The sequence below is a fragment of the Glycine max genome, chromosome 11 (assembly GCF_000004515.6).
Source record: "Glycine max cultivar Williams 82 chromosome 11, Glycine_max_v4.0, whole genome shotgun sequence".
NCBI lineage: Eukaryota > Viridiplantae > Streptophyta > Magnoliopsida > Fabales > Fabaceae > Glycine > Glycine max.
This window is the reverse complement of record NC_038247.2, coordinates 23,869,939-23,897,363: the sequence shown is the minus strand read 5'-3', so window position 1 is coordinate 23,897,363 and position 27,425 is coordinate 23,869,939. Positions and strand designations below refer to the sequence as shown.

The window sequence follows — 27,425 nt, the reverse complement described above, 5'->3', positions numbered from 1 at the left end:
AGCTTTCCTTGTCCTTTTAAGTACTTTAAGGACTTGTGATCACTATGGATGACAAACTCTTTGGGTAACAGGTATTTCTGCCAATTTTGTAAAGCTCTAACCAAAGCAATAGCTAAGGGTAGCGGCTCCTAACTTTTCACTAAAATAAGCAATTGGGTAACCCTCTTGCAACAAAACAGCCCCAATACCCACATTTGATGCATCACACTCAATTTCAAATGATTTTGAAAAATTAGGCATAGCAAGAATGGGTGCATTAGTTAACTTATGCTTGGGGGCAACAAAGGCCTCTTCTTGTTTCTTACTCCATTTGAAACCCACATTCTTCTTAACAACTTCAGTTAGAGGTGCAACCAATGTACTAAAATCCTTAACAAGTCTCCTATAGAAACTTGCTAAACCATGAAATCCCCTCACCTCACTCACGGTCTTAGGTGTTGGCCATTCTTGGATGGCCTTAACCTTTTCCACATCCACCCGTACTCCTCAGCACTAACAACAAAACCCAGAAACACCACATGATCAGTACAAAAGGAGCACTTTTCTAGGTTGGCATACAATTGTTCTTTCCTAAGCACACTTCAAACAGATTGCAAATGTTCAACATGCAAATCAAGACTAGTGCTATAGATAAGAATATCATCAATGTACACTACCACAAATTTTCCAATAAACTCCCTTAAAACATGGTTCATCAATCTCATGAAAGAACTAGGTGCATTAGTCAAACCAAATGGCATAACCATCCACTCATACAAACCGTATTTTGTTTTCAAGGCAGTTTTCCATTCATCTCCCTCTCTGATCCTAATCTGATTATAGCCACTTTTCAAATCAATTTTAGAAAACACACATGCACCATACAGTTCATCAAGAAGATCATCTAACCTGGGGATTGGATGCCTATACTTAATGGTGATGTTGTTTATGGCTCTACAATCAGAACACATCCACAATGAGCCGTCCTTCTTGGGTACTAGAATGGCAGGTATAATGCACGGACTTATACTATCTCTCATCCAACCTTTGCTCAGGAGCTCGGACACTTGCCTTTCGATCTCCTTAGTTTCTTGTGGGTTGCTCCTATAAGCTGGCCAATTGGGCAAGGATGCTCCTGGAATGAGATCAATGTGATGCTCAATTCCCCTCAATGGTAGCAAACCATTCGGTACACTTGCTGGAAACACATAATCAAAATTCTGCAGAAAAGACTCAATACCAAAAGGCAATTTAAATTCATCAAATTGGTTAGCAGACAACATCTGACGTTGACAAAACGATAAATAGAGGGGTTGTCTCGCACAAAGCACCCTTCTTACCTCCCTTTCTATTGCTAAACAAAGCTGTTTGCCCTCAAGTGTTTTACTCTTTTTGTTTTCTCTCTTTTCCCTCTCAAGTGTTTCACTCTTTTTCTTTCCTCTCTTTTCCTTCTCAAGTGTTTCACTTTTTTTCCTCTCAAGTGTCTCACTTTTTTTTTCTCTCATTTTTATCTGATCCTCACAAACCTCTCTAGGAGATAATGGTTTGAGAACAATTTTCTTGTCATCTTGCTTGAAAGAGATTTTGTTGGTGAAGCCATCATGCACTGCCTGGGTATCATACTGCCACGGTCTTCCTAACAGCACATGGGTTGCTTCCATTGGGACCACATCACACAACACCCTATCATTATATCTCCCAATGGTGAGACACACCTCAACCTATTGAGTCACTTTTACCTCTTCATCTTCATTAAGCCACTGAAGTTTGTATGGCCTAGGATGGGGTTTAGTCTCCAAATTCAGTTTGGTCACTAACCTGGAACTTGCAACATTGGTACAGCTCCCATCAACAATTAAAGAGCACAACTTACCATTAATGACACACCTAGTGTGGAAAATATTTTCTCTTTGGTTGTCATCCAGTGGCTGCATCTGATTTCCCAACAGCCTTCTCACCATCAGCATATCACCCTACATAGCTTCCTCCTCATATTCTTCTTCTTCCACTTCTTCTTCACTGATTTCATAATCACTAGTGATTTTTCCATCAGCCTCCATGATCATGGTCCTCCTGGTTGGACATTCAGAAGCAATATGTCCTCTGCCTAAGCATTTGAAGCATTTTATGTTTCTAGTTCCAATATTGGATGAGGAAGTTGAAGTGTTATGTTTGCTTCCACCAACACTGGACGCTCTTGACTTTCCATGTGGGGATGTTGCTGTTGGGCTGGACGAATTACCTCCCTCCTTCTTGGATCTGTTGGCCCAGTTCTGGTTGTAAGTATTGAGTGAGTTCCTCCTTGTTGCACTTTTTCTTTTAATTTTTTGTTCAACTCGTAGTGCCTTATGTAGCAAGTCTTCCAACTCCACATACTCCTGTAATTCAACAAAATCTCTGATTTCAGGGTTTAGACCATTCAGAAAACGAGCCATTGTGTCTTTGGATTCCTTTTCAATGTTGGCCCTCACTAACGCCATTTCCATCTCTTTATAGTACTCTTCCATAGTTAAATTCCATTGGGACAGCCTTTGGAGTTTCTGTCGCATGGTTCTGTTATAGGTAGTGGGCACATACCTTTTTCTCATCACCCTTTTCATCTCAGTCCATGTATCTACCTCTCGCCCTCCCTCTCTCAGCATTTCTCTCTATTTTTTATGCCACCAAAGAAGGGCATAGTCGGAGAATTCAGCTGCTGCTAGCTTGACTTTCTGCTCTTCAGTGTAGTCATTGCAGGCAAATACATGTTCAATCTTCATTTCCCAGTCTAGGTAGGCATTTGGATCACTTCTGCCTTTGAAAGGAGGAACATTGAGCTTTACTCCCTCAACCCGGTTTTGCCTCGATCCGTCATTACCACCATTATTACCTCTGTTCCCACTTGTAATCCGTCTAGCATTCTGATTCACTTGGTTCTCCAATAATTCTAGTCATTCAAAGACCTCCTCATTGTTACGGTCCAGCAAACGTTGCATCTGTGCATTCATCGCGTCCAGACATACACTGAGCTTTGTCCAACTGATGATACTGATCACCACCACCACCACCACCTGCTCCTACCATAATTCAACAGAAAAGTTTGCAGTAAAAATTATTAAGGTTTTAGGACCTCACCAAACTCTACTCACATGTTTATCTCAAATGGTAGTACACTTGTGTTTGATGCACTCAATAGGCTTTTGTGTAATGTATTCCCTCTTGCCTTTTACCACTTGTGTTCCCTCTTAAGTTCCTGGATGGACCAAATTGAACTTATAAGAAGGTTGCAACAATGATTAGACGCACAAAGAAGTGACGCTCCAGAACTTAACAAAATTAACAGAAACACAATTAACAGTGACTATCCTAAACTAAATCGCACGTAGACTTAGGCAAACTTGGGGCAAAGACATAAAAAAAAGTTCAAGGACATAAAAAGAACAAACAGATAGGATTGACAACAAGGAAACTATGCAATCAACAGAGAATAAGACACAGAAATAACAAAATTGACATGCAAATTTCAAATGACCATAACTTTTGCTACAAATGTCCGTTTGAGGCCCACTATATATCAAAATTCTCAGAATTGAGAGGAGAATCCTTGCGCAAGTCCCATGGTGCCACAATTTTCCCAAAAAATTCCTCTAACTACCTTAATTTTGTGTTCAAATATCAAACACTCAAATTTCTTCCAAACTTTTTTTTTGTAACTATTTTTTTAACAATCATCCAGATATTAGAATTCATTAAATGAGTCAATAGGCAATAAACACATTGGGCAATTTGACAATTTAGCAATTTGGCAATTAGTCAATTTTTACGCAAACAGAATTTGAATAGGCTGAAACAATTCGACAGGCACAAACAGAATACAATAAGAAAATGAGAGCAATGAACAAAAGACAAAACGAAAATAGAAGACAAAACAAAAATGGCGAGAACATAACAAAATGAACAGAGTACAAACAAAATACGAATAGAGTAGCAACGACAAAACGAACTTAAACAATCAATAAAAATAAACGAAATTGACAATCAATGAAAACAACAGCATAACCTGTATCAAGAGCCAAAGCTCTGATATCAGATGACGTGAATCTTACGCGGCAGAACGTTTGATACAGGATTGTTGACGGAGAGGGACACCACTTCCAAAGATGGAAGATAAGTCACAGTGACGCCACAAGGAATCAACCTTGATAAGTCAGAATTTGGTTCAACAGGAACCCTGAGAGAAGCTTTCTCACGTATTTGAAAAGAATGCCAAAAGTCCTTCATTCATTTTGACGAAAGTATATATAGTTCACCAAACCCTAAAATGAAATAAATTGGTGCAGCTGAAAAGACACAGATTTCAGTCACAACCACCAATTTATTTATTTAATTGCAATAATTAAATAATAATAAAATAAAAATAAAATTATGGAAACATGGGCCCTTCAAGTACTTCATGGTCCTTGCCCTTAGTTGTGTCCTCATCACTGTGTTGGGCCTTTTTAAGTATGCCTCTGGTCATGGGCCCTTCAAGTGTTTCATGGTCCTTGCCCTTAGTTGTGTCTTCATCAAGAAGTTATAATATTAATCGCAAAAAGAAACTAAGAAGCAAATAAAAAATAAAGGTAACAAAGAAACAAACAAGGCTAACTTGATATTAATGTTTAGTATTAATTATTTGTTTATGACAAACAATGACTTACAACTTATAGGGAATATGCCAAATATACTAAAAGAAATGTTTCCATCTTTATCCGCACCGCATAGGATGTTGAATCATTGGTGAGAAGAATTTGATAGCACCTAAAATGAATCTTCACTATCATCCATGAAGCCATTATCCCCGGATACCAATCCAGGCATCCGAGGAACTCTTGGAGCGAGAGCAGGAGGAAAGAAACAAGAGATTCTATCTTCATATTTGGAAGTGTTACCATAGTCATACTAGAAGAAAATTTAGGGAGAAGATATCAAAGTAGAAGTAGAAAGAAAAATAAAGTAGATTCATATAGTCAAGATACACAAATTCATCATATATAAGAGCCTTCACTGTGTAGTCAAGCCACGCAAATTTATTCACAGGTCCTCTCATTTTTTCTCCCTCTCAACACCATCAATTAAAGAATAATTGATATGGAATGGTACTTATGTATATGTTCTGTTCAAGATATAATGTGAGAGTTCTAGTTTGGAACAAACTTTTAATAATCAAGTAGAAATATGAGAAACAATAAACTAAAAGAATGCAATCAGTGTTTAAAATTTTGGCATAATTTTCCTCTTTTTTTTTTAATTAAATTCCACCATAAGTTATACACATTCTTCCAACCCAATCCTTAACTCTAATACCAACTTAAACATAACCACATACTATTTTCCATTTAGAGCATGTAAGAATTGAATCTACGAATTAGAAAATGATATCCATAGTTTAACAATGGCTAAGCATCATATTTCACTTAGATTTGCTAAATAAAGGTACATAGAGAAATGATATATTAGTAGATAATAAGTATCTTCAAAACATTCCACTGGATCAAAATCTATCAATCAAACTAAATATCAAGAGTATCCATCAAATAGGAAGAAGCATACTGTAGTTAGCTCACTCTCCTCCTCCAGTTGAGACATATAATGGCAGTGCAATGTGATTTTAAGCTTCCTAGCAGTTTTCCATTATGCCATATAGAAAATATCAAGAATTAGTTATGTAAAAAAAAATTAAAAAGAAAAATAAACCAGAAACTCCATCCACACACAAATAGAGACATATAGGCACCACTGAAAAACAAACAAATCCACTTAGGGCCCCTATTTGTTTTATCTTCAAAATCCTCTCATTGGAAACATACCCCAATTACATTCATCATATGTATAAAAAAATAAGAGTTTAATTCAACGCCATGGAGAGAATGAGGAGGAGGCAGCCCATGACAGAGCCAATGGTGGAGCCCACCATGTCGAGCCTTAGGGCCCTGAGGTTGATGTGGGCCTGGAAGGCTTTGTTAGCATCCTTGTTGTTGAGCAGATTCAATGCTAGCTTCAGCCCCTATGCCACTAATGACGAGAAGAGGAAGAAGCTAAACGACACCACTTCGAAGATGAGGAGCTTCTTCGCTACATCGATGTTGATGTCACAAGAAGAGCGATTCTCAAGGCTGCACTAGCCCGGGGTAGTGAGGGAGAGGCCCACCAATCGTGAAGAGGGAGTTCATGTTCACTAGGCCACAATGACGCAATGAACCCTAGAGGGGGGAGTCGAAGAGAGAGAAGCATGAGAGAGTGAGGGAGAAACAAAATATTTAAAAGAGCGAAAAATATTCTAAGACGATTTTGTAAAAACCCTCTTAGAATGATAGTATTTTAAGGCGGATTTCGCGAAATCGTCGTGGAAGGGTAGTTTCTAAGACCCCATATTTACAAAATTGCCATTGTCTTACATACTAAGATGGTTCTTAAGGAAATGTTTTTTCTAGAAGTGTATAGAAATTTGGTTTAAAAGTAAAAACAATTAACTTTGTTGTAATTTAAAAATATTTAAAAGTTCAAGTGGAAAGAATTTTAAATACTTACATAAAATTTTATAATGAACTACACAGAAAATATTTAACCATGAGAAGAAAAATCGAGGTGATAAAAGGTTGTTGTTGGATCAATCAACTATGAGTGATGATTGTGGATAAGTTGTTGGATTAGTCCATAGTTAGTGATGACTATGGATAAGTCGTTGTTTTAGTTTACAATAGGTGATGATTGTGAATATGTTATTGTTGAATTATACATGCATACATGCATAAATCCACAGTGGATGGTGACTCTGGAAACAAGTTGACATATAAGTTGTGGTGGGTGTGTAATGTAACATCTCATTTTTTGTAAAATAAATTAAAAACGGTTTTATTTAAAACCAAATAGAGTTTTGGAAAAATAATGAGGTTTTTGTAATGAAATAAATAAGGAGAAATAGTTTTATAAATTAAAATAATAGTTTTAAGGTAAATAAAATAAATGTGTTTTTAGAAAATAAAAATGATGTTTTATTCATTTATTTGATAGGTAGTAAAATAGAGTTTATTTTTATAAAATAATAAAATGAAGAAAAACAGAATAAATAATAGACTCAGAGTATCCTAACTATAAATAGAGATATATTTGGTCAGTTTTTACATTTTTGATTGATAACTACGAAATATGAGCTAACTTGACAGTCAATTTTGGCTAATAAATGGGTGTAATTTTTTTACTTTATTATTATTATTATTAATGAAATAATGAAGAAATTAACATCTTTACTATTTTTTATCAGCAGAAGTCAAGAGAAGAAGAATTCAAGTGCTTTGAATTTAGGCAAAAAGTGGAAGAAAATCTTGAAGAAAAATTGGAGAAGTGGACAGCTCTCTTAGCGCGCCACACGGGCTTAGGGCATGCCCGTGCTTAGCGCACAACTCAGGCTTAACACATGGAAAATCCCACAACGAAACCCAAAGGCGCGCTTAGTGCGGAAGCCCGCGCTAAGCGCGAAGTCAGGGTGAAAATTAAGTTACCTGGAGCCTATATAAGGAGGAGGAAGCAAAAGGAAAAGACACATGGTGTCCTAGAGCTATTCAAAGTCTGAGCCTATCCCTTAGGGGAAACCCTCTCTCTTAGCCATTCCCTATTTTCTTGTTATTAGTCATCTGTCGCCATCTTCTATTAGCCTTTGAAGTGTAAAGTCTCTTATGGCTATGAGAGGCTAAACTTCCTCTGTTGGAGTCTAGCAGCCAATGCCCTTATAATGAACTGCTCTTCTTATCTATTAATGCAATTTCAATTTCTATTGCCTCTTTTCTACTCTTCATCTCTATTGTGTGATTTGGTCATCCATGCATCTGTTTTTAGGGATTATACATTGGGAAATGGTAATGTCTAAAGAACTGGGAAATGGCATCTCAACATTACATTACTAGGGATAGAGTGACTTTGTTGTGCCTCTGCATACATCTTCATACTTAATGTTATTTATGACTCAATCTTTGCAAAGAGATTTGGGAGAGAGAATACATAAATTAGGCTCTTCGCCATGAGGGATCAAGGTTGAACATATTAGTAGATTTGGATGGAAATTGGGAAAGCAATTAATAGAGAAAAACATTAATATTGCATCAAGGGTAGTTAAGCATGCTAGGCCCCAACATAATTGCATTTTGAATTCATATTTTTCACTTTTCCCGTTTAATTTCTTGTTTATTTTATTATTGCCTTTTTAAATTCAATTTGTTTCTTTCTTCTATTCTGCTCCCTTTTCTCTTGCTTACAAATTGGGTAAATCTCAATGCAAGTACAAATAAATCCCTGTGGACTTGACAGTCGGTCTTCTATTTTAATCTTTACTATTTGTGATAAAATTGGTACACTTGCCAATCTATTAACAACGATGTGTTTCTATGCTCTATCTTCCTTCCAAATCCGTTCTCCCTTCTTCCTCTCCAAAAATCCTCTCTTTTTCCCGCAGACACTTAAACATGTCATAGTAAAATTACGATCCCAAACTCGTTAATTGTTGGATCGTCTTGGTTTCACCACCTTTGGAACTCATTTTTGCACATTCCCACAGTGGGAATTTGCAAAATAATGTTTGTAAAGAGATAAATGTCCCTCGCACAGAGATAGTGAAATTGAGGCTCCAATCCTTTCTCCTTCTCTCTAACGCTCGAAAATCCTAGTAAAGCAACAAGAGGAAAAGCTTGAGGAATCTTAGGGATCCGCTAGAGATGCCGCTATTGTTGTAAGACTACACACGTGAGTCTGCTTAGAGGTAAGGGATGAGTTATTCACGCTTGAGGATTAGAATGAACATATGTAAAGATCCCTAGAGGATTAATTTTGGATATTTTGGGTTGCTTTATGAAATTCAATTTTGTTTTATGAAATTCAATTTTGGGCTATTTTGTGAGAATGCTCCAACCATGTGTGATTGACACATGCTTAAAGGAGCACTCAAATCGGGTGTATTTACCCCCAAGGCCTAGATTTTGAAGAGTCCGTTAGGGTCTCTCCCCCTTGATTTAGGTAAGAAAACATTTTAACACGCAAAATCTATTTATAAACTATATAAAACACGACTCCTCAATTGTTCTTAAAATAATTTTAACTTGTTGCGCCTCAAAGTGATTCAACTTGTCAGGTTCCCATAGTGGATCCCATCATAATACTCATCGCGCATTAACTCGTCACCCTTAAAAGTTATTACAGTTGTGTGATTATACAATTCATAACTCACGACTCAATACACACAACATCTCAATACGTGTGATCTCACAATTTAACACACTCAACTTGTCACTTATATACTACTCATCGGACTTTCATAATCCCAAGACATCACATTATCATGCCTTATACATCATATACATATCATACAATAATAATTTTAATATGTTATGTTCATATGACTAATCATCTCATTAAAACAGACATTTAAAATCATATATGTGTTACTGGAGTTTGAATTATGTAATACACACAACTCCTCAATTGTTTTCAAAATTATTTTAACTCATTGCGTCTCAAAGTAATTTAACTTGTCGAGTTCTCACAGTGAATCCCATCACAATACTCGTCCCACATTAAATCATCGCTCTTCAAGGGTCTTACAATTGTGTGATTGCACCGTTCATAACTCACAACTCAATGCGTACAAAATCTCAATACTCATGTACCTTACAGTTCAATACATACTCAATTTATCATATACACTCGATCTCAATCATAATGTTATAATCCCAACACAACATGTTTTCACACCTCATGAATCATATAAACATCACACAATATTAATATTTACATGGTACAAAACATATATATATATATATATATATTTAATCTAACTATATTATTTTCAATTAAAAATAGTTAATAAATAATTAAACTAAAAATACATTGAATGTATTTATCGTTGAATCTTAATATATTAATTTCCTTCAATTTAATTTTATTATTTGAACTATTAATTCTTAATTTATTTTAACAACTCATATACATATATCTGTGTCATAATCATCAATACGTAATAAGCATATGAGGCCAAAACATGACAAAGAACGTTTTCATTAATCTAATTATCACACTAATCTAGTAAATCTTGTCCAAAACACAAACAAATTATACATAAATGTTTCTCACGACATGGGGAATAAAAATCCTCAAGCAATTTCACATAATTATATCAAAATCAAAGAAATCAAAATCATAGATTCAAAAACATGAAAACACCAAGAGCACTCAAGTTTATGAGCCAATTCGCATTAGGGCATCAATTGGTTCGTCAAACATAACATTTTTGTGATGATAGTCATAAAGATAGAATTACAATACAGTAAATATCCCAAAATAAACCCCAATTTGATCATTTAAGGATCCCTACAGATGTTCATTCTAACCCTAATTGCGATAAAACCATTCATTACCTCTAAGCGGGCTCACATGTGTAGTCTGACAGCGATAGTGGCATCTCTAGCGGTTTTCTAAGATTCCTCAAGCTTTTCCTTTGGTTACTCTGTTAGGGTTTCCAAGCACTAGATAAAAGGATAAGAGATTGGAACCTCAATTTTACTATTTTTGTGTGAGGGACATTTCTTTCTCTCTCTCTCTCTCTCTCTCTCTCTCTCTTTCTCTCGTTATAGACATTATTTCAAAAATCCCAATGCTAGGAATGCATGAAAATAAGTTCCAAAGATGGTGCCTAAATTTCAGGACGATCCAACGGTTAATGAGTTTGGAATCCTAGTTTTACTAGGTCATGTTTGAGTGTATGTGGAAAAAAGAAAAAATTTTAGGAGAGAAAGAAAGGAGAACGAATTTGGGAGGAAGAGAGAGAGCATAGAAACATATCATAAATATGAAAACTGACATAATATATCTCTATTTATAGTTAGAGTACTCTAAGCTTATTATTTACTTTATTTTATTTTATTTTACTATTTTATAAAAATAAACTATTTTACTCCCTATCAAGTGAATAAATAAAATATCATTTTTATTTTCTAAAAATATATATTTATTTTATTTACCTTAAAATCATTGTTTTAATTAATAAAACTATTTCTCCTTATTTATTTAATCACAAAAACCTCATTATTTTTCTAAAACTCTATTTATTTTCAAATAAAATCCTTTTTAATTTATTTTACGAAAAATAGAGTGTTACATGTAACCACAACCTAGTGTCAAAAAGATTAGTGGGGTCGTGTACATGGACTCAAGAGATGAGTGAACACTCAGGTTAAGGTTGTTGCAAATCTTGTGTGGTGGTAACACCATCCACGTATGCCTGTCCTAACAAAACCACTTATTTCTTTTCACAATCAATATGGATGTTTCCTCAAATGGTTGACTGATAATCTATGTTAAGGGATTTGATTGTGCTAATCACTCCACTGGTGAAAATCTTCATGGAGTCATGTTTGCATAGAGTGCATGATTAGGACATGTTGATTAAGGATTTGTTGTGATTGTCATAATAGAATGGATTCATTATGTTTTAATTTGCTTACCTTCTATGAATATGATAGTACATGTTTAATATTTTATTTAAATATAAGTTTGTTTCTGTCAACTTACCCTTATATTATTGCACATGTAATTTTGTGCCTTTGTTATGATATTTCAAATTCGTGAATGAGTGCTCACTAATGACAGCTCAGAAACTGTTAATAATCCAAGAATCCTATTTGAGCATGAATCAGAAACAAGTGACACTGTTAAATGATTATATTATTTGTGTAAAGAAGTAGATATCATCAATAGCATGTGCGATCTATTCGCTTTGTTGTTCGTAGATGAATAATTTTGGAAATAACTACAAATCTTTGGCCATATGGTATGAAACATCTAGTGGGAAATTCACAAGTTAAATAAATGGAAAGGCAAGATACCTAAGTCTGGTTAATCAATATACCCTCCTAGCTGTTGGAAAATGAAATAAGACTGGCTCTATAAGAATTCTATAAGAATTTTAGAATTTTAAAAAGCACTTCTTTCAAAATTGCTTATTTTAATTTTAAACAAACTGGCTCTATACGAATTCTACAAAGATTTTAGGTTCTAACGGGAGTCGGGGGACGACTACTTTTAACCAACAATTGTTTAATAGATGTAAATCTTTGATAATGTTCAATGTATAACTATTGTCTCTTTTAAAATAGGATAAATAGACACTTTTGTCTCTAAATATATAATTCGCTGACAAATTCATTTCTGAAAAATGAAAATACAAAATTTAATTCTCGAAGTGTAAATATGTGACAATAGATTATTTTTTTTACTTTTCGTCTTCCACTTTACTAACAAAAGGATGAAAATACAAAATTAAGTACCCGAAAGTGTAAAAAGTCTGACAAATATATCCGGATGTTAACATTAGATTATGACTAATTATTATAATTTTGAAAATTTTATAATGATTGCGATAAAATATTATCAATGTAAGTGAACTTTTATTGCTTTAGCGAATTCTTCTTACTTCTCTTCAACTACAACAAAAAAAATCAATCATAGTTATTAACTCTTGAATAAATGCTATTAATATAATTTTTTTAGTATAAAATGATAAGAAATCATTGTTTCTGTTTAATCAAATATTTATTTAATAAATTTTTCATAATAAAATATGAATATCTATTAGTATATATAATGACATCAAATTATAAATTATAATAAAAGTTTGTTGATTTTTAAATTATTTTTTATATCATATATAATTATTTTTTTATTGACTTATCATTTTAAAAGTCATGACCTAAAAATATTCATTTCAAGAAGGTGAGTGTTTTTTACAAATTAAAAGTATCATTGTGATTGTAATTTTTTATATAATTGTGATTTTTAAATTATTTTTTATATCATATATAATTATTTTTTTATTGACTTATCATTTTAAAAGTCATGACCTAAAAATATTCATTCCAAGGAGGTGAGTGTTTTTTACAAATTAAAAGTATCATTGTAATTATAATTTTTCCTAAAAATTACTCATAGATCTAATTCAACTATAATGCTTTACAATAAGCATTTTTTTTAATTTAAACCTTTTATCAAGCATGGAAGTATAAAAAAGTTATTTACGAGTTTGCTAAACTGGTATTCTTTTTTTAGACTCAATTTAATTTACAAGTTTGTTAAAAAAAATATTTCACGATCGGTATAAATTATTTTAAATTATAATAATTAATCACAATCTACTATTAACATTCAGATATATTTATCACACTTTTAGAAACTAAATTTTGTATTTTCATTTTTTAAAAATGCATTTATCAACGGGTGAAAATACAAAAAGTCAAAAAATATTATATAACAAATATGTCCCTAAACTAACAATTCGATATAATCCCATTGACAATCATTTCAGTGACAAATTCGTCTCTATGTACCACATAAAGTTATTTTATTAACGGTAACAGACGAAAGTTAACAATTAGATATATTTATCGCACTTTTTACATTTTCGATGACTAAATTTTATATTTTTATCTTTCAGGAACACATTCGTAAATGAATTACACATTTAGGAACAAAGGTTACTATTTACCCTATTTTAAAATAAGAAAAGTAATGTTAATACAAGTGACCTCTCACTCAAATTTACCATTTTTACTTTACAAAACTCACATGAAGGCAAAAGTGCAGTGGTGCAAGGTTGTAACACCATGTGGTATGCAAAAGTGCAGTTGTGCAAGATTGTAAGAAAAGTAGAGTTTTTGTACAAGGTAGTTCATACTAGTATGTGCAAAAACTCAACTTTTGGAGTTACTGTGGACAGATGGAGAATTGATCATCTTCCGTGTAATGCAAGCAAGCTCACGCTCATGATGGCATGCTAAATCCTTCACATGACTTTCTCACTTTCCTTCGCGTGTAGACGCACTTATACAGGCCATTATTATCAATAGAGCACTCTAAGCTGGTTGTTCCATTCTGGCACTGTTGATCCCCAGGACTCGGTTGCTCCACCTAAGAACCAATAAAATTATCAGTCTTCACTGAAGCAAGAAACCACACTAAAAGAATTAAGTTAGGAGAAAAAAATAGTACAATGGTGACTAGGTCAATAGCACCAATAACTTGATTATTTTTGCCAGCACAAGTACTGCAAAAAAATATATATCACGATCTGTTAGATACAATGCCGTCGTCATCACTTTCCAACATAAAACCTCTGAACAGTTATGTCAACAAAAGGCGACAAAAGGCCAAAGTATCTATAATATTTTACCATGAGATTGATTAAGTGTGACTCTTGCATATGACCAGAGTGGAAATCTATTTTGAATGGTTTATTTCGTGAATAATGAATACATCACCCCTTAATGAGTCTCATTATTTAGTAGGACCAACATTAATTTCACCTAGTAATGAAGAATGTGTTGGAAGGAGGGTATTATAGAGTGTGATGTTTGTGCACAAGTATGGTAACTCTGAAAGAATATAAACATGCTTTGGACCTTTGGTAAGTTAGAGAACAAAGCATCACGTTTGAAAAGAAAAAAAACACTACCCCGCAAAAGCATTTGCAGAAACCCAAATATAATTTCTCATATGGTTAGGATTAAATAGATATAAGTAAGACTTACTACTCCATTTGATGATTCATCATCCCTCCTAGATCAATCTCTTCTACTTGGTATAATTCACATACTGGACTAGACTCACTGAGGTTAGCACAGCAACTTCCAGAAGAAACATCACATTTTGCTTGTGACTCTGCAGAAGGAAACATCAAAGTTGTAATTGCCTTTATGTGGCACAAACTTATTTTACTTGTCTCCTCTTTTGTATTATATAAAAAAAACTGCATACCTGTTAACAAGACTGGATTCGGAGATGGATTATTATTCGTCAAGAGCTTTTGACACATGATGGCACCCTGAAAATCTAGGAAAGTATAGTCCAGAAATTGAGATCTCTCAAGATTAGTCATCTTTGCAAAACCAAAAGAGCGGGTCCATGTTTCTAGCACACTAGGAACAGCAGGTAAAACAAGCCTCTCCACCCCTAATTGCTTGAGCTTCTGAAGAAAGAAAAGCACAAGTTAGAAAGTGATGACTTCAAAAATATTATAATATTTTAATTATTTCCATTATTTTTATTCATTTGCATACAAATTCAATATCAGAACTGAATACACACAATTTTAAAAATCATGATTTGTTACTATAGCCAGATTATGCAGCTTGTCATATTATAGATAATTTGGTAAACCTTTTAAAAGCATCCAAATGAGGTACCAGAAATGAGTGTGAAACAAAGTGGACCATAGAAAACCAATAAGAAACAAATTTACTAATCCATTTTCATACCAGCCATGCAAAGTTTGATAAAATAATCAATGTTCAATAAAGTCAAAGCTTTAGTTAGGAACCAAAACCCCAAAGGAAAGCTTCAAATGAGCTTCCTGTGCATGTTCATCAGCATCAAGGTCATTGTGTTAGACCCACACAACCATGGAATTCCGGGAAGTGATGTTGATGATTGACATGGAGTGGAGGAGTATGTGCGCAACTTCGAGGTTTCCATAGCGTGAAAGGGAAAGGTTCCAGATCTCGCCTCACAATCCTTCATCTACTTCCCGTTCACAAACCCCAAGTTACTCCCTTGCTTGCGATGGTGGTGGTGGTCGTTGTCGTCGCCGCCATTGACGATGGCGGCGGCAAAGTGGAGGCTGAGATGGTCTAGACACAAGCCTTTTTCTTGTATCTGGAGAAGGAGAGAGAGAGAGTTTGAACCGCGCAGCCCTGGCACCACTGTAGTGCCGCTGCACACCACTGACTGCACACCGCCCTCCTCGACCCCACAAACCCAGATCCGTGTGACCACCACATCTGCGCACCGCCAACGACGAACCTAGATGCACACGATCGCAAGCACCCAACCATCACGACAACTATGCACCCCCACCCTTAACTCCACGAACCCAGATTTGTGTACCCTTCTTTTTTTCTTTTGATTTTTTGTTTGTCGGCAATGTTGTTAATGGTGGATGGCGTAGCGGCAAATGCCGGACGTCATGGCAGACAAAAAAACAATATATATATATATATATATACACACACACACATATAAATATTAACAAAACAATAGATTAAAAATATATATAAATAAAAAATTTTAAAAAATGGATTGCATTCAAATAAACTAAAAAAGTTTCATGAGTTCACACAATAACCAACACCAAAGAATAATGACCCTCACCAATAGAATACAAAGAGGGATCATATTACAATGCAATCTTTACAAAAGAAATCTCAGGATAAGAAGGTGAATCAAATCTCTTAAAATTAAAACTAGTTAATTCCTATGAAAATGAAAAAATATTGAGTCTTGCAATATTTATATGTTGACTTTCTTTAATTTTTTTTTTTTGATAATTTTATGATAGATGCGAGAAGTATTTAGCCAAGAGTTGATGTCGACTTACTCTCTTGACCCATGTCCAAGGCTCCAAGCCTTGTCAGAGAGGTGTCCAAGCCATGTTAAAGAGATGTTTGAGCAAAATAAATCATTTATTAAATTAATTGTGACCCGGCAAAGCGTGTCTGCCATGTATCCAAGGTGTGTCTGACAAGTGTCCGACACACTGACGTGTCATTCTGCAAAGGTGTTTGTGCTTTATGGTATATTGCATAGTGCAGTTATACTATACCATTTATTTGAGTGCCTTCAGAAAATGACACAGTACAGTTATACTATGCCACTTAATCCTGGCAAAACATGGCTTCTATGTTCTAATTAAAGTAAAAGACAATAAAAAGAGCAAACGAATGTTTTGTGGATTACCTTTTCAAGTTCTTCTATGTTCTAATTAAAGTAAAAGACAATAAAAAGGACAAATGTGTGTTTTGTGGGTTACCTTTTCAAGCTCTTCTATTAAAATGTGACACATTCCACGTCGACGATATTGTAATCTGGTACCAACAAGAGGTATTTCAGCAACCTTCTTCCCATAGACCCTACAAAATTGACATAGCAAATGAAATATGACCATAACATGACAAAGCATAAAAAACAACTCAAACAAAGCATAATACTTGATTGTAAAAGATCCTATACTCACCTAACAGTTGCCACACTAATTAGTTCTTCATTTCTCTCAAGTAGCACAGTATAGAAACCCTGGAAATTCAATCTGTTTAGCTCTGACCTGCCAAGTTCCAAAGAACAGATATCAGGTATAGGCCAACAGATGTAACAATAATGTAACAAAATTTAGAGGCGGATATCATGATCATGGACAAAGTAAATAAAGTAGATGTAACGTGTAAGCAAATCCATAAGTAAATGTTATCGATGTATATAACACAAAACCATAAGTGCAAGGTTTCCTACCAAGTCTGAACACTATGTTATGAATGGATAGGAAGTCAGCAAGCTCTAACGATAGTATGGCTCAGTTTTGGCAACATGCAGGATTAGTTGAAATTCAGCTTGGTGGGTGGTATGGACTGCAACGGTTTGGTCCATTTGGCTACAGAGAAATCAAATTATTTTTAAAATGGAAGGTGAAATATTAAACAGCTCTTTGATTCTATCAAGTATAGATCTTGGTTATGGTAGAAAGAAAAACAGGATCACTTTGCAGCATATTTTTATGAGTGGCCTGTGGTGGGCTTTAAAGCAGGTACAATGAGTGTGGGAAAATCTTATTCTAATGAGAATTGTTAATTATCTTTGACGGTCTTTGTTCATTTCATAATACTAGATGGCCTTATAACAGAGAATCTAGGTGTCTGTGCTGTTTTATCCATGGTGGAAAAGCTGTTTTTTTTGTGATTGGGTTTGTAGTAAGAAGGGGACATGTTAGCTATGTTGTGAGTGGGGTGGTCGGGTGGCAGATATGCTTTGTTTTATTAGCATCTAGTTGGGGTCTGGAACACGAAAAGCATGTGGGTTGTGCTGTTTTATTTTCATGCGGTGAGTTTGGTTTGAGTGGGGTGTAACAGGTAATTTTTTAGAGCCTTTATGATTTCTAGTTTGTCTTATCACTTATGTATGATCCAATGGGACATATAGCAGTAGTATTTTCTATCTTCGGTGGGTGGTTTGCTTTGCTGCACTCCTTGTGCATCAAACTACTTATACCGTTCTTAATATATTTTGGTTTTTGAAGAAAAAAAAACAAATATTATAACAAACAACATAAAACATAATGACTATATCTTGAAGGATAACAATTCCTTACCATCTGCTGAATATAACATCTTCCACAAGATCTCTGTTTGTTAAGGATTCCTTAAGGGGCTCAAAACATTCATGCATCACCGAAATAGCAAGATTGAGCTTGCTGTAACTTTCTGCCAATAAGTCACTTTTACTACTATCATGTTCACAACTGTCGGGGTTGATAAACTTCACCAATGTCCAAGTTAGATTGTCCACACCCACCGAAACTGGCTCTCCTAATAATTTATGAAGGCCCTCATATATCTGCAAAAAATAGACACCATAATGTAAAATAGAACAGTTGTCCTAAAAGACCTTCAATGAAGACACACAACCCACAATTGTTTCTCTGGCACATTTCATCTGCTTGTTAAATCGTAACATAACAAGTAACATCACTAATTCTATGAAATTGCATAAGCATTGTTGACCAAAGTCACATGCAGAATTATTGACAATAAACATAATTTTGCTTCACCGAAAATACATTAAAAATGAGAATGATTCTTCCAATGAATGTAAGCAGAATAAATGTGCATTTTGCCCAGCTTTTTTGTGACTTAAAAGTTAATTTTTAACTGAAGTTAAAAATAAAATAAAAAAGCACCTCTTGATGCTAGATTGTTCTCAAGCTAAGATGAAAATGATACTGCTGCTCCTATCACTGCTAACAGACATGGTTCCTGAAAGAAAACCATAAACTAACCCTTCTGTTTGCACTCACCCATCTCCTGAAATAAAAATGCAAGATGGCAGGCTGATCTTCATGATGCAAATAAGCCAACCCCTGACAATGCCAAATCTGCTGATGGATTGGCCGGCCAACTGAGTTTCACCCAATTAGAACCAAACAAATGTCATGGAGATCCCACTTTTCATCAAATCACAAACAAAAAGCTTGAAGGTAAACAAATAGGAACAAACAATATTTCATGCACGCTATGACTAAATTTTTCTAAAATGAGAAGAAATAAAGGAGTTTGATTTACTGTACCTTTTCACAGTCTTTTCCACAGAACCAATTTCCAAGATATCTTGTTGATATATCTGCAGCTCCATTTTCCAGGCACCTAACATGATCTACACAAGTTTGACAAAGATGACACCAGGTTTACATATGTAGACAAATATATACTCAAGATATTCAGGCATGGATAAAATATTAAAGTAAAAAAAGAGAGTAGCAAACTTACATTTATGTTCACACTGAATGCAAGGAAGTAATTGTCCAACCTCATCATCTCCGTCAATTTTCCTTTGGCCACAAATCCCACAACAACATGATGGACAAAACCAGTCACCATTAGGGATGTCCTATAGAAAAGAAAAAAAAAGCAATAAAACAAGCCAAAGGAAGCAACTCAGATCCAAGACCAATTATCAATATCAAAGTACCAAAATAATTTTATATAATAAGTAAAAACAATATAGCACTAAGTATAGCATGATTGAGAAGGAAAATGGTTAATCTACCTCCAAACCAAGACATGTCTTATGAAATGAAGACGGGCATTTATCACATAAAATAAGTTCACCACCATAGTGACAAACAGAACAAATGTAGTCATTCTCAACTAGAGACAAACCACTGAATGATTTTCCAGTAGTTTCCCTTGTCTTATGATCATGCATCATTTTTATCTGGCAATCTAATAGTGATCTACCATCTTCCAAAAAGATCCTAGCAGAGGGTCTGCAAGTACTACTACCACTAGCATGATTTTCAAAGCCAACAAAACTGTATATTCCCATGCAACAGTTACACTTGATTCCATCACGAGTTATTTTCCCATCAGCCAAAGTACAGACTTTACGGTGCCTGCCTTTCACCTTATAATAAACCTTACACCTTGGTAAGATGATGCTGTTGTCTATCAAGTAAGACAGAACATTCAGAGGTTTATGATTTATAAGAGAAGGGGCAGACACCTTTTGTGCCCTCTTTTTTGATCTTAGCACCCGTAGAGCCAATCCATTGCTTTGGCACTTGGGTATGTTGGCCTTTGAATTCCCCAAGCTCTTTCGCTTTCGATTTCCAGCTGATCTACAAACTAGATTTCCAGCTGATCTACAAACTAGATCCCCGCTCCAAACCTGATCAACATTTTCTTCATTCATGCCTGAGACATTTAAATGTTTCATGTCAGACCTAGCCAATTTAGAAATACTTTTTCCCATACAAAATCTGCATGCTGCATGGAGTGTTGGGAATCTTCGATTTAGTGGAGAAATGTATATTATTCCCCTTTTCTTATTAGTTGGAGGTGGATAGTCAAAAATCCATCCTTCGGCTAACAAATGGTTCTTTGCTTTCAGTATCCATTGTTTTTTATCAGCCCGACTCATGTTGGATATATACGAGCGATAATACTGCTCAACAGCCTCAGGACAAAACTTAGGTACATCTTCAACTTCATCTTCAACCAGAGAAGATGAAATAGTTGGAGGAAAGATATCTGGATTCTGAATATTTTCTGATGGATTAAGAGGCACATCTGGAAGATGACAGTCTACTGTAGGATCAACTATACTCTGATCATTTTGGAGCTGCAAGGAGTTTGTGCCGGGGTCCTTTTCCATATCTCTACAAACTTCAATGAGCGAAAGGTAAAACTTTTTGCCCTGCTTATCAGGAACATTATACCTGTAACGCTTAATATTATTTTTATTTGACCACTCAATTTTCCATCCAAGACATACAAGATGTTTTTGTAATTTTTCCATCCACAATGCCTTATCTGCTCGGTTGGGAGCAAGTAGATATTCCCTAACAGCATCAGGGCATAATGCAACTTCAGACAACTTCAGAGGTTTCCAATAGTGTGACCTTAAATGAGTTGAGGATTTATTTTCTCTACTTTCTTCAGACCAGAAAGCACCACAGGGGCCAATTTCTTTTTGCAACTTGGGTAAGACCTCTTTAACAGGAGGAACTGGTTCTTTCTGCACAACAATTTCCTTATCAGGAAAGGTCACGCTTAAGTCAACACTAGCCATAGCTTCAACAGATTCGGGCTCCGGTGCTTCATTTAATAAACTCCATGGAAGATTCAACACTAAGATAACTTCATTTACCGTAAGAGATAAGTAGTCATTAATTACCTCCATTACCAGATTTCTCCACAAGTACTTCATATTACATGTCCACTCTCGAATCTTCTCAAATCCATTTTTTATGCGTACATCATACCAAATCTGCTTAGCCGAAACTGCAACAAACGATTTCCTCTTCTGCTCCTCAACCAAATCAAGAAACACCCAGTTCCCCCGCTGCTCCCACTCCCCAGTAACTTCATGCCAGTCCTGAGTAATCCGCAACTGATGAATTCCAACTTGCATTTCATCACCCAAGTCGGGAAAAAACACACTCCTCTTCTCCATTCCGTCACAGTGGTCGTCGAATATAACACCTTCCCACCAAGCTTCCTCATAGTTCACATCAACACACAGACCGAACTTAAGGTCCCCTCTCTCAAACTCAACCAAAGGAGGCATTGGCCTAATGGATCCACGCGAGTAGCTGTAACATTCATTATCACCATCCAAAGCTTCTGAAACACTCACTGCCTCCTCAAGATAATTCACCCCACTATCATCCAAAACATTGTTATATCTGACATGCCGCTTCAGCTTCTCACACTGTATAACTGTCGCAGGGTGCCATGATCCTAGAAACCCCAAATCCACACTCCTCACCTGCAAAATTCCAAAACTTTCCAAATTTCAAAAGAATCCCGGATAAAAAAATAAAATAAAAAACCACTCACTCATGTTTCCTACTACCAAAGCAAGTGATCACAAGGGAAAAATCCAAACTTTGCAAACCAAAAACGACACCGTGTTACGGTAGCCTAAAAATAGAGCGACAAATCAAAAAGCACTTTCACTTTGCATGCACGGTGGCGAAAAAGGGAATTGAATAACGAAAACGACAATGTCATAGGTAATGTGCCTAAAAAACTATGAAACGACGTCAGACCCAATCAAGGAAAAAAAAAAAGAAGAACAGAAACGTAAACCAAAAACCAAAAACCAAAAAAAGAAACACATGCACAAACAATAGAAATTAGAAAGCCAATAAAAAAACTTAACAAGAAAAAGAAAAGGATGCGACAACAGGATACGGTACCCCACAATTTTTTTTTATTCTTTTTCAAAAGAAGACAACAACAAGAAAAAGGGAAGAAAAAAATAGGTGTTACCTCCACTTTTTCATTGACACCAAGCTTTCTTGAAAACCCTGGTCTTTGCTTATTTTGATTATTATCGACCATGTCCATCAGTAGCGATTGCACTTTCTAAAATGCCAGTGAATAACCCTGAAAAAAAGAAAAAAGAAATACATGGCAATTGAATCATGAGCCGAGATCATAAAGAGCATACTGCGAGTAGGAAGTGGAATTAATACAATGAATTCAAAAGCATCAAACCTCTCTTGTTCGGAAGAATCACACGTGCAAGTTTCCCTGCATGTGGCTGGTCCGTGATAACTTATTCGGATTTGCACGAACTAGCGGACCGATCACTAAGTGCGGATGCTCCCTCCAGCATGAGCGAACCTTTTCGAAACTGGTTAGAAATGGGCGTCACTATCCCAGCCAGGTTCGTTTTCGTCGACCCCGTCCGCGTTCTCAATCGTTCCTACCACCGTTTCTCCTTCTACCTACTATTCCCGTTTCTTCAAATCCCCAACTCCGTCTCCTCCACCGATAGTTCCTCTCTCAGAAAACGGAAACGGAAACCCCAAGAGCCTCCACCTCTGAACGAAAGAGAACTAATTGCTCTACAGCGTCACCAGGTAACGGTAGTATTAATAGGGCTTAATTATCAATTTTGTTCCAGATTATTTTAAATAATTTAAATTGACTTTTAGATTTTAAAAAAATTCAATATATTTTTTTATAAATAATCAATTTGATCTAAGTCTTTATTTTTTTTAAATAAATTAATTTGATTATATTATTTTAAATAATTTAATTTAAATTTTTTAAGAAGAACAATTTTCGGGAACCTTTTTTAAATTTTGGTCCAATTTGGGGACCAAAATTGAACTCTTTTAAAATTTAAAATACAAATAAAATCATTTAAACAACAAATTAATAATTAAGTCTCTTATTATGCTTACACTATTATATATATATATATATATATAATTTAACTATATATATATATATATATTAATTTAACTTTAAAATTACATTGAGAAGAATAAGTTGATACTTTGAGTGATACTCTCATTAAAGAAGATTTCAGGTTGGGCAACGAAGATTAGTATTTCGAAAAGTGCAAAGAAAAAAATGGCATTTTTATTAATTAGGGGTAAAAAATTTCTTAATTTTTCAAATGGAAAATATATTTTAAAAAATTATCTAAAATAAAGTAATAATAGGTATCACTACTGAAGTCGTAAAATTATTTATAACTTCAATTTAAATATTATCTTTTTATACAATTGTAAAAAAAATTATTTTTCTTAAACCGAAGTCATAAAATTATTTAAGACTTTTTTTTATTAATTTAAAGTTATAAAACTTTTATTTTTTTAAAGGTTTACTACTTCAACATGTTTTTTTATTTTAAAAAACTGATTTTTTTCAATTCGTACCCCTATTTTTGTTTTGTTAACCCTTTTTCTATTTTTAAATCTATTTTTTCTTTTAATTCACAATTATTTACAGTTTTAATTTTATTTTAAATAAAAAATTAAAAAATATATTTAAATATATAATAAATAATATTAAATTGACTTTAGTATATTTTTTAATGATTTTATTTGATATATTATTATTTTATTTTAATATTTTATTATTTAAAACATGTTATATATGTTTTTTATTTAAAGTTTAAATAATGTGGTGCAAAACACATCCACCAAGTCACTGTCCTATGACATTTAAGCATATGTTGAATAAGAAGTTCACAAAAAAGAACAAAATGTATGAAATGGGCCCACAAATAAATATATGTAGTCTTTGTTCTTCTGGACAAAACGTATTTAGTAGGCGTTTAAAATAGGATGATGCATGTATTTTATTTCAGCGACATTTGGATAGAAAAAATCGAAATTTTCTCAGGCCATGCATAACCGTGATCTAACTTTCTCCAAATTGAATCGGAATATTGGACTGTAGAACTATGGAAGGGCAATAAAAGTGCCAACTGCACTTCATGTGACCACGAAAGCGACAAAAAGGTGCCTTTGCACAAATTGCATAGCTCCAATTTTTTATTTTTACCATTTCAAAATACGTATACACATACATATGTTATATTATATAGTCACTAAAGTAAAGTTGAACAATATGATCAAACAACAAAAATGTATATAGTGTATGCTATTAAGCATCGTGCACATGATATTAACCAACATAATACAAATGTAACAAATCTTTAGCCAACAGAGTGCATTCTTTTACGGATCTAGTCGAGGAACTAAAATTAAAATAAGTAATTTACTTTAAAGAGTAAAATAAATCATTTCAATAGTTGATGGAAAAATAAATATTAGTTGATATTGCGTACATATACATAACAAACTATAAATACGTTGCTCTCGAAAAGAAAAAAAAAACCCACTATAAATATTAATAATTAATTTTCTCACTAATAAATAAAATTACTTTACTCTTGTTTACTTTAAGATTCAAATCTGTGACTAAAATTACTAACTGCATCATTCAAAACTTTAGGAAAATTATTGGTTAGCTTATAAAATGACAAGTCACAACATAGGGGGCACCACCATACTAAGGTAAACTATCCAAATCCAAGAATGCAAATGTGTCCGGTTTGGATATGCTATTAAAATTGAACAAACACAATCAAGAAGCCTAGACATACGACACATGTTATATAGTACAATAATGTCAGAGAAAGAGAGAGTAAGAGTCCATACTTGGTATGTGAAGGAGAAATTCCCAGGAAGAACACTTTGGTTCTGCTTCTATCAATATTGGAGTCCACCCAGTTAGCCCATGTTTTCTTACCCCTTTCCAAAGCTGCTAAACGATCCATATCTTGGTAGTATTTGCCTCCTAATTCCATATAATCCCACCTGCACTCAATAACCCAAATACCAAATTTAAAAAAAGAAGAAAATGAAAATGGGTAGTTTTTCCTTTTTTTTTTTAAGGAAATATTTAGTAATGAGTTTAATTTCTATGTATTATTAGTAAAAAAGTTTTACACAATCAACTAATTAGAAATTTTTAAGGTCTCCCTCACACCACCTTTTGCAAAGAGATACTTTGTCCTAAAAAATAATGGCTTAATAGTAAAATTGGGTCCCCCTCACACCACCTTTTGCAAACATATACTTTGTCCTATTCAAAATATCTAATTTTGAATGTAGCCTATAGCAAGAAGGGACACAACACATACTGTTCTCTTGCTGTTATGGGTGGGTAAACGGGTTTAAGTCTATGGACTGACTCACGGGGTCTGTAGTCCACGCGAGTTATGGATTATTTTTTTTTAAAAGGTCCATGGTTATGTCATATTTTTGGATCCGCTTCGCTTAACCCGCGGACTATATTAGGTTTGATTTTCTCTTTTTCACTTTAAACATTTCTTTTACAATAACAGATAAAGAAATATATTAGATAAGATAAAGATTTAAAGATAAAAATAAAAGGTTTAAATTAAAAGATGTTAAAGATAAAAAAGGATAAGATAAGAAAAATAAAAGATAACAAAAATAAAAGATTAAGATAAAAAGATAAGTAATAACATGCTAAAAATCTTCCTTTTTGATATTTTCTCGATCTTTTTTTTTAATCTATCTTTTTCATATCTGCAAACCATAAATAATAAAAATATCAATTCTTTTCTTATCATTTGAGCTAAAAATAACTGTTAAATAAATATTTTTAAAGATATTTCAATATATTTTTATTATAAAAAATAGCTCACATCATATTTAACAGTTATCATTGTAGCAAGCTAAGAACACTTTTTCTCCTCACGGTTTTTCTCCACCACGCAGTCACGCAACACACCACAGCGGCACAACCTCAGCCTACCACTGCGCCACCACACAAAGTACATCTCTTCTCTCTCTATAATTTATTTTTATCCTATTTTTGTTGAGGCTGATTCATTGTTGTTGTACTCTTAAATGTGGAGATGGAGAAGGCTCAAGCTACTTCAAATATAGAATCATTTGTTGTTGGAGATGTTTAAATTTCATATTTTAGATTTATTGCTTGGATTTTCTTTTGTTAATACATTATTTATTTTATTGATGTAATTGACTAATTATTTAGATTTTATTTACATTTGTATTGAACTTAATTTGATTGTATTGTATTTTATTAAAATTGAAATTCTTTTAAAACTAGGCCCGCGGACCGGCCCGTTTGACCTGCGAGGTCCGAGGAGTGGGGGCGGACCAATTTATTTGGTCCGTGCAAGAAGCGGGGCGGACTGACCCGGTCCGCTGCCAATGTGGGTTTATGCAAGCGGACCTTACACGGGACGGACCGACCCATTTACCCATCCCTACCTGCTGCAAAACCATTGTGCTTACTTTCCTTTTCCCTAAACCAAAAAATTGAGAAATTTTGCCCAGAAAAATAATAATAGGGGTAAGGTAATTAATTGCACAACATCATGGCCTAAATCTAAAACCTCAATAGTTGTTAAAAAAATGTCAAGTGAGTAAAATAAACATTATGATTGCTCAGAAGAAATTAATGTGTTCACACTAACCAAGAATCTGAAGGTTGAGAATGGTTCCCCTCTGACCAATTGTGTTTGTGTCTGAGGAACTACATCATATATCATGCAAATCAGTGACTGCCATTGGTTGCGCCCTAGTGAGTCACCCACAAACATCATAGTTTTGCCCTTCATTTGCAACAGAAACTCCACCCCATTGAACCTACCAAGAACATGCTACAAAACCATTTAGAGGCATACATAGGATACTTGTTGAAGCTTGGAGTCAATTCAGACCTTGTTTAGTGATAGGTAGGAGTTAGTTGGTTAACATTTTTTTATTTTCTGTTAAGCTGTAATGTAGATAGAACTGTGAGATATAGTAATTTTCTCCTTTTGGATAAAATAGCTCTCTCTCGTTCAACATCTCTTTTCTTCTATCTTCAAGGTCAAGCTTGGTGTTCTGGGTGATAGTGCAATTGACACAGGCCATAACAGTGGTATCAAGAGATTTTGTTTGTTAACAATCCTAGAAGGGTCTTGCGTGGTTCCAGTGTGGGTCTAGGCATTGCAATGATGAATGGGAACGGGCCTTCGACACACCTATCGGTTCTTGA

The 27,425-nt window shown here is 34.4% G+C and overlaps 1 protein-coding gene across 2 annotated transcripts; it reads right to left on the bottom strand.

Annotated features, from left to right (window-relative positions):
- Positions 1–13,497: 13,497 nt before the first annotated feature.
- LOC100814680 (uncharacterized) lies at positions 13,498–22,952 on the bottom strand. Of its 2 annotated transcripts, XM_006591161.4 has the most exons (12): positions 22,581–22,952; positions 22,353–22,469; positions 19,624–21,846; positions 19,344–19,464; positions 19,145–19,230; positions 18,170–18,414; positions 17,045–17,131; positions 16,841–16,940; positions 14,791–15,001; positions 14,565–14,694; positions 14,026–14,080; positions 13,498–13,944 (listed from the first exon to the last, which is right to left on the bottom strand). In XM_006591161.4, exons 2-12 carry the CDS (start codon positions 22,428–22,430, stop codon positions 13,798–13,800), a joined length of 3,483 nt encoding a protein of 1,160 aa, XP_006591224.1. In that variant the 5' UTR covers positions 22,431–22,469; positions 22,581–22,952; the 3' UTR covers positions 13,498–13,797. The 2 variants fall into 2 exon arrangements, with proteins under 2 accessions (XP_006591224.1, XP_006591225.1); XM_006591162.4 differs by lacking the exon at positions 14,026–14,080 and having other exon boundaries at positions 13,812–13,944.
- Between the last annotated feature and the right edge of the window lie 4,473 nt (positions 22,953–27,425).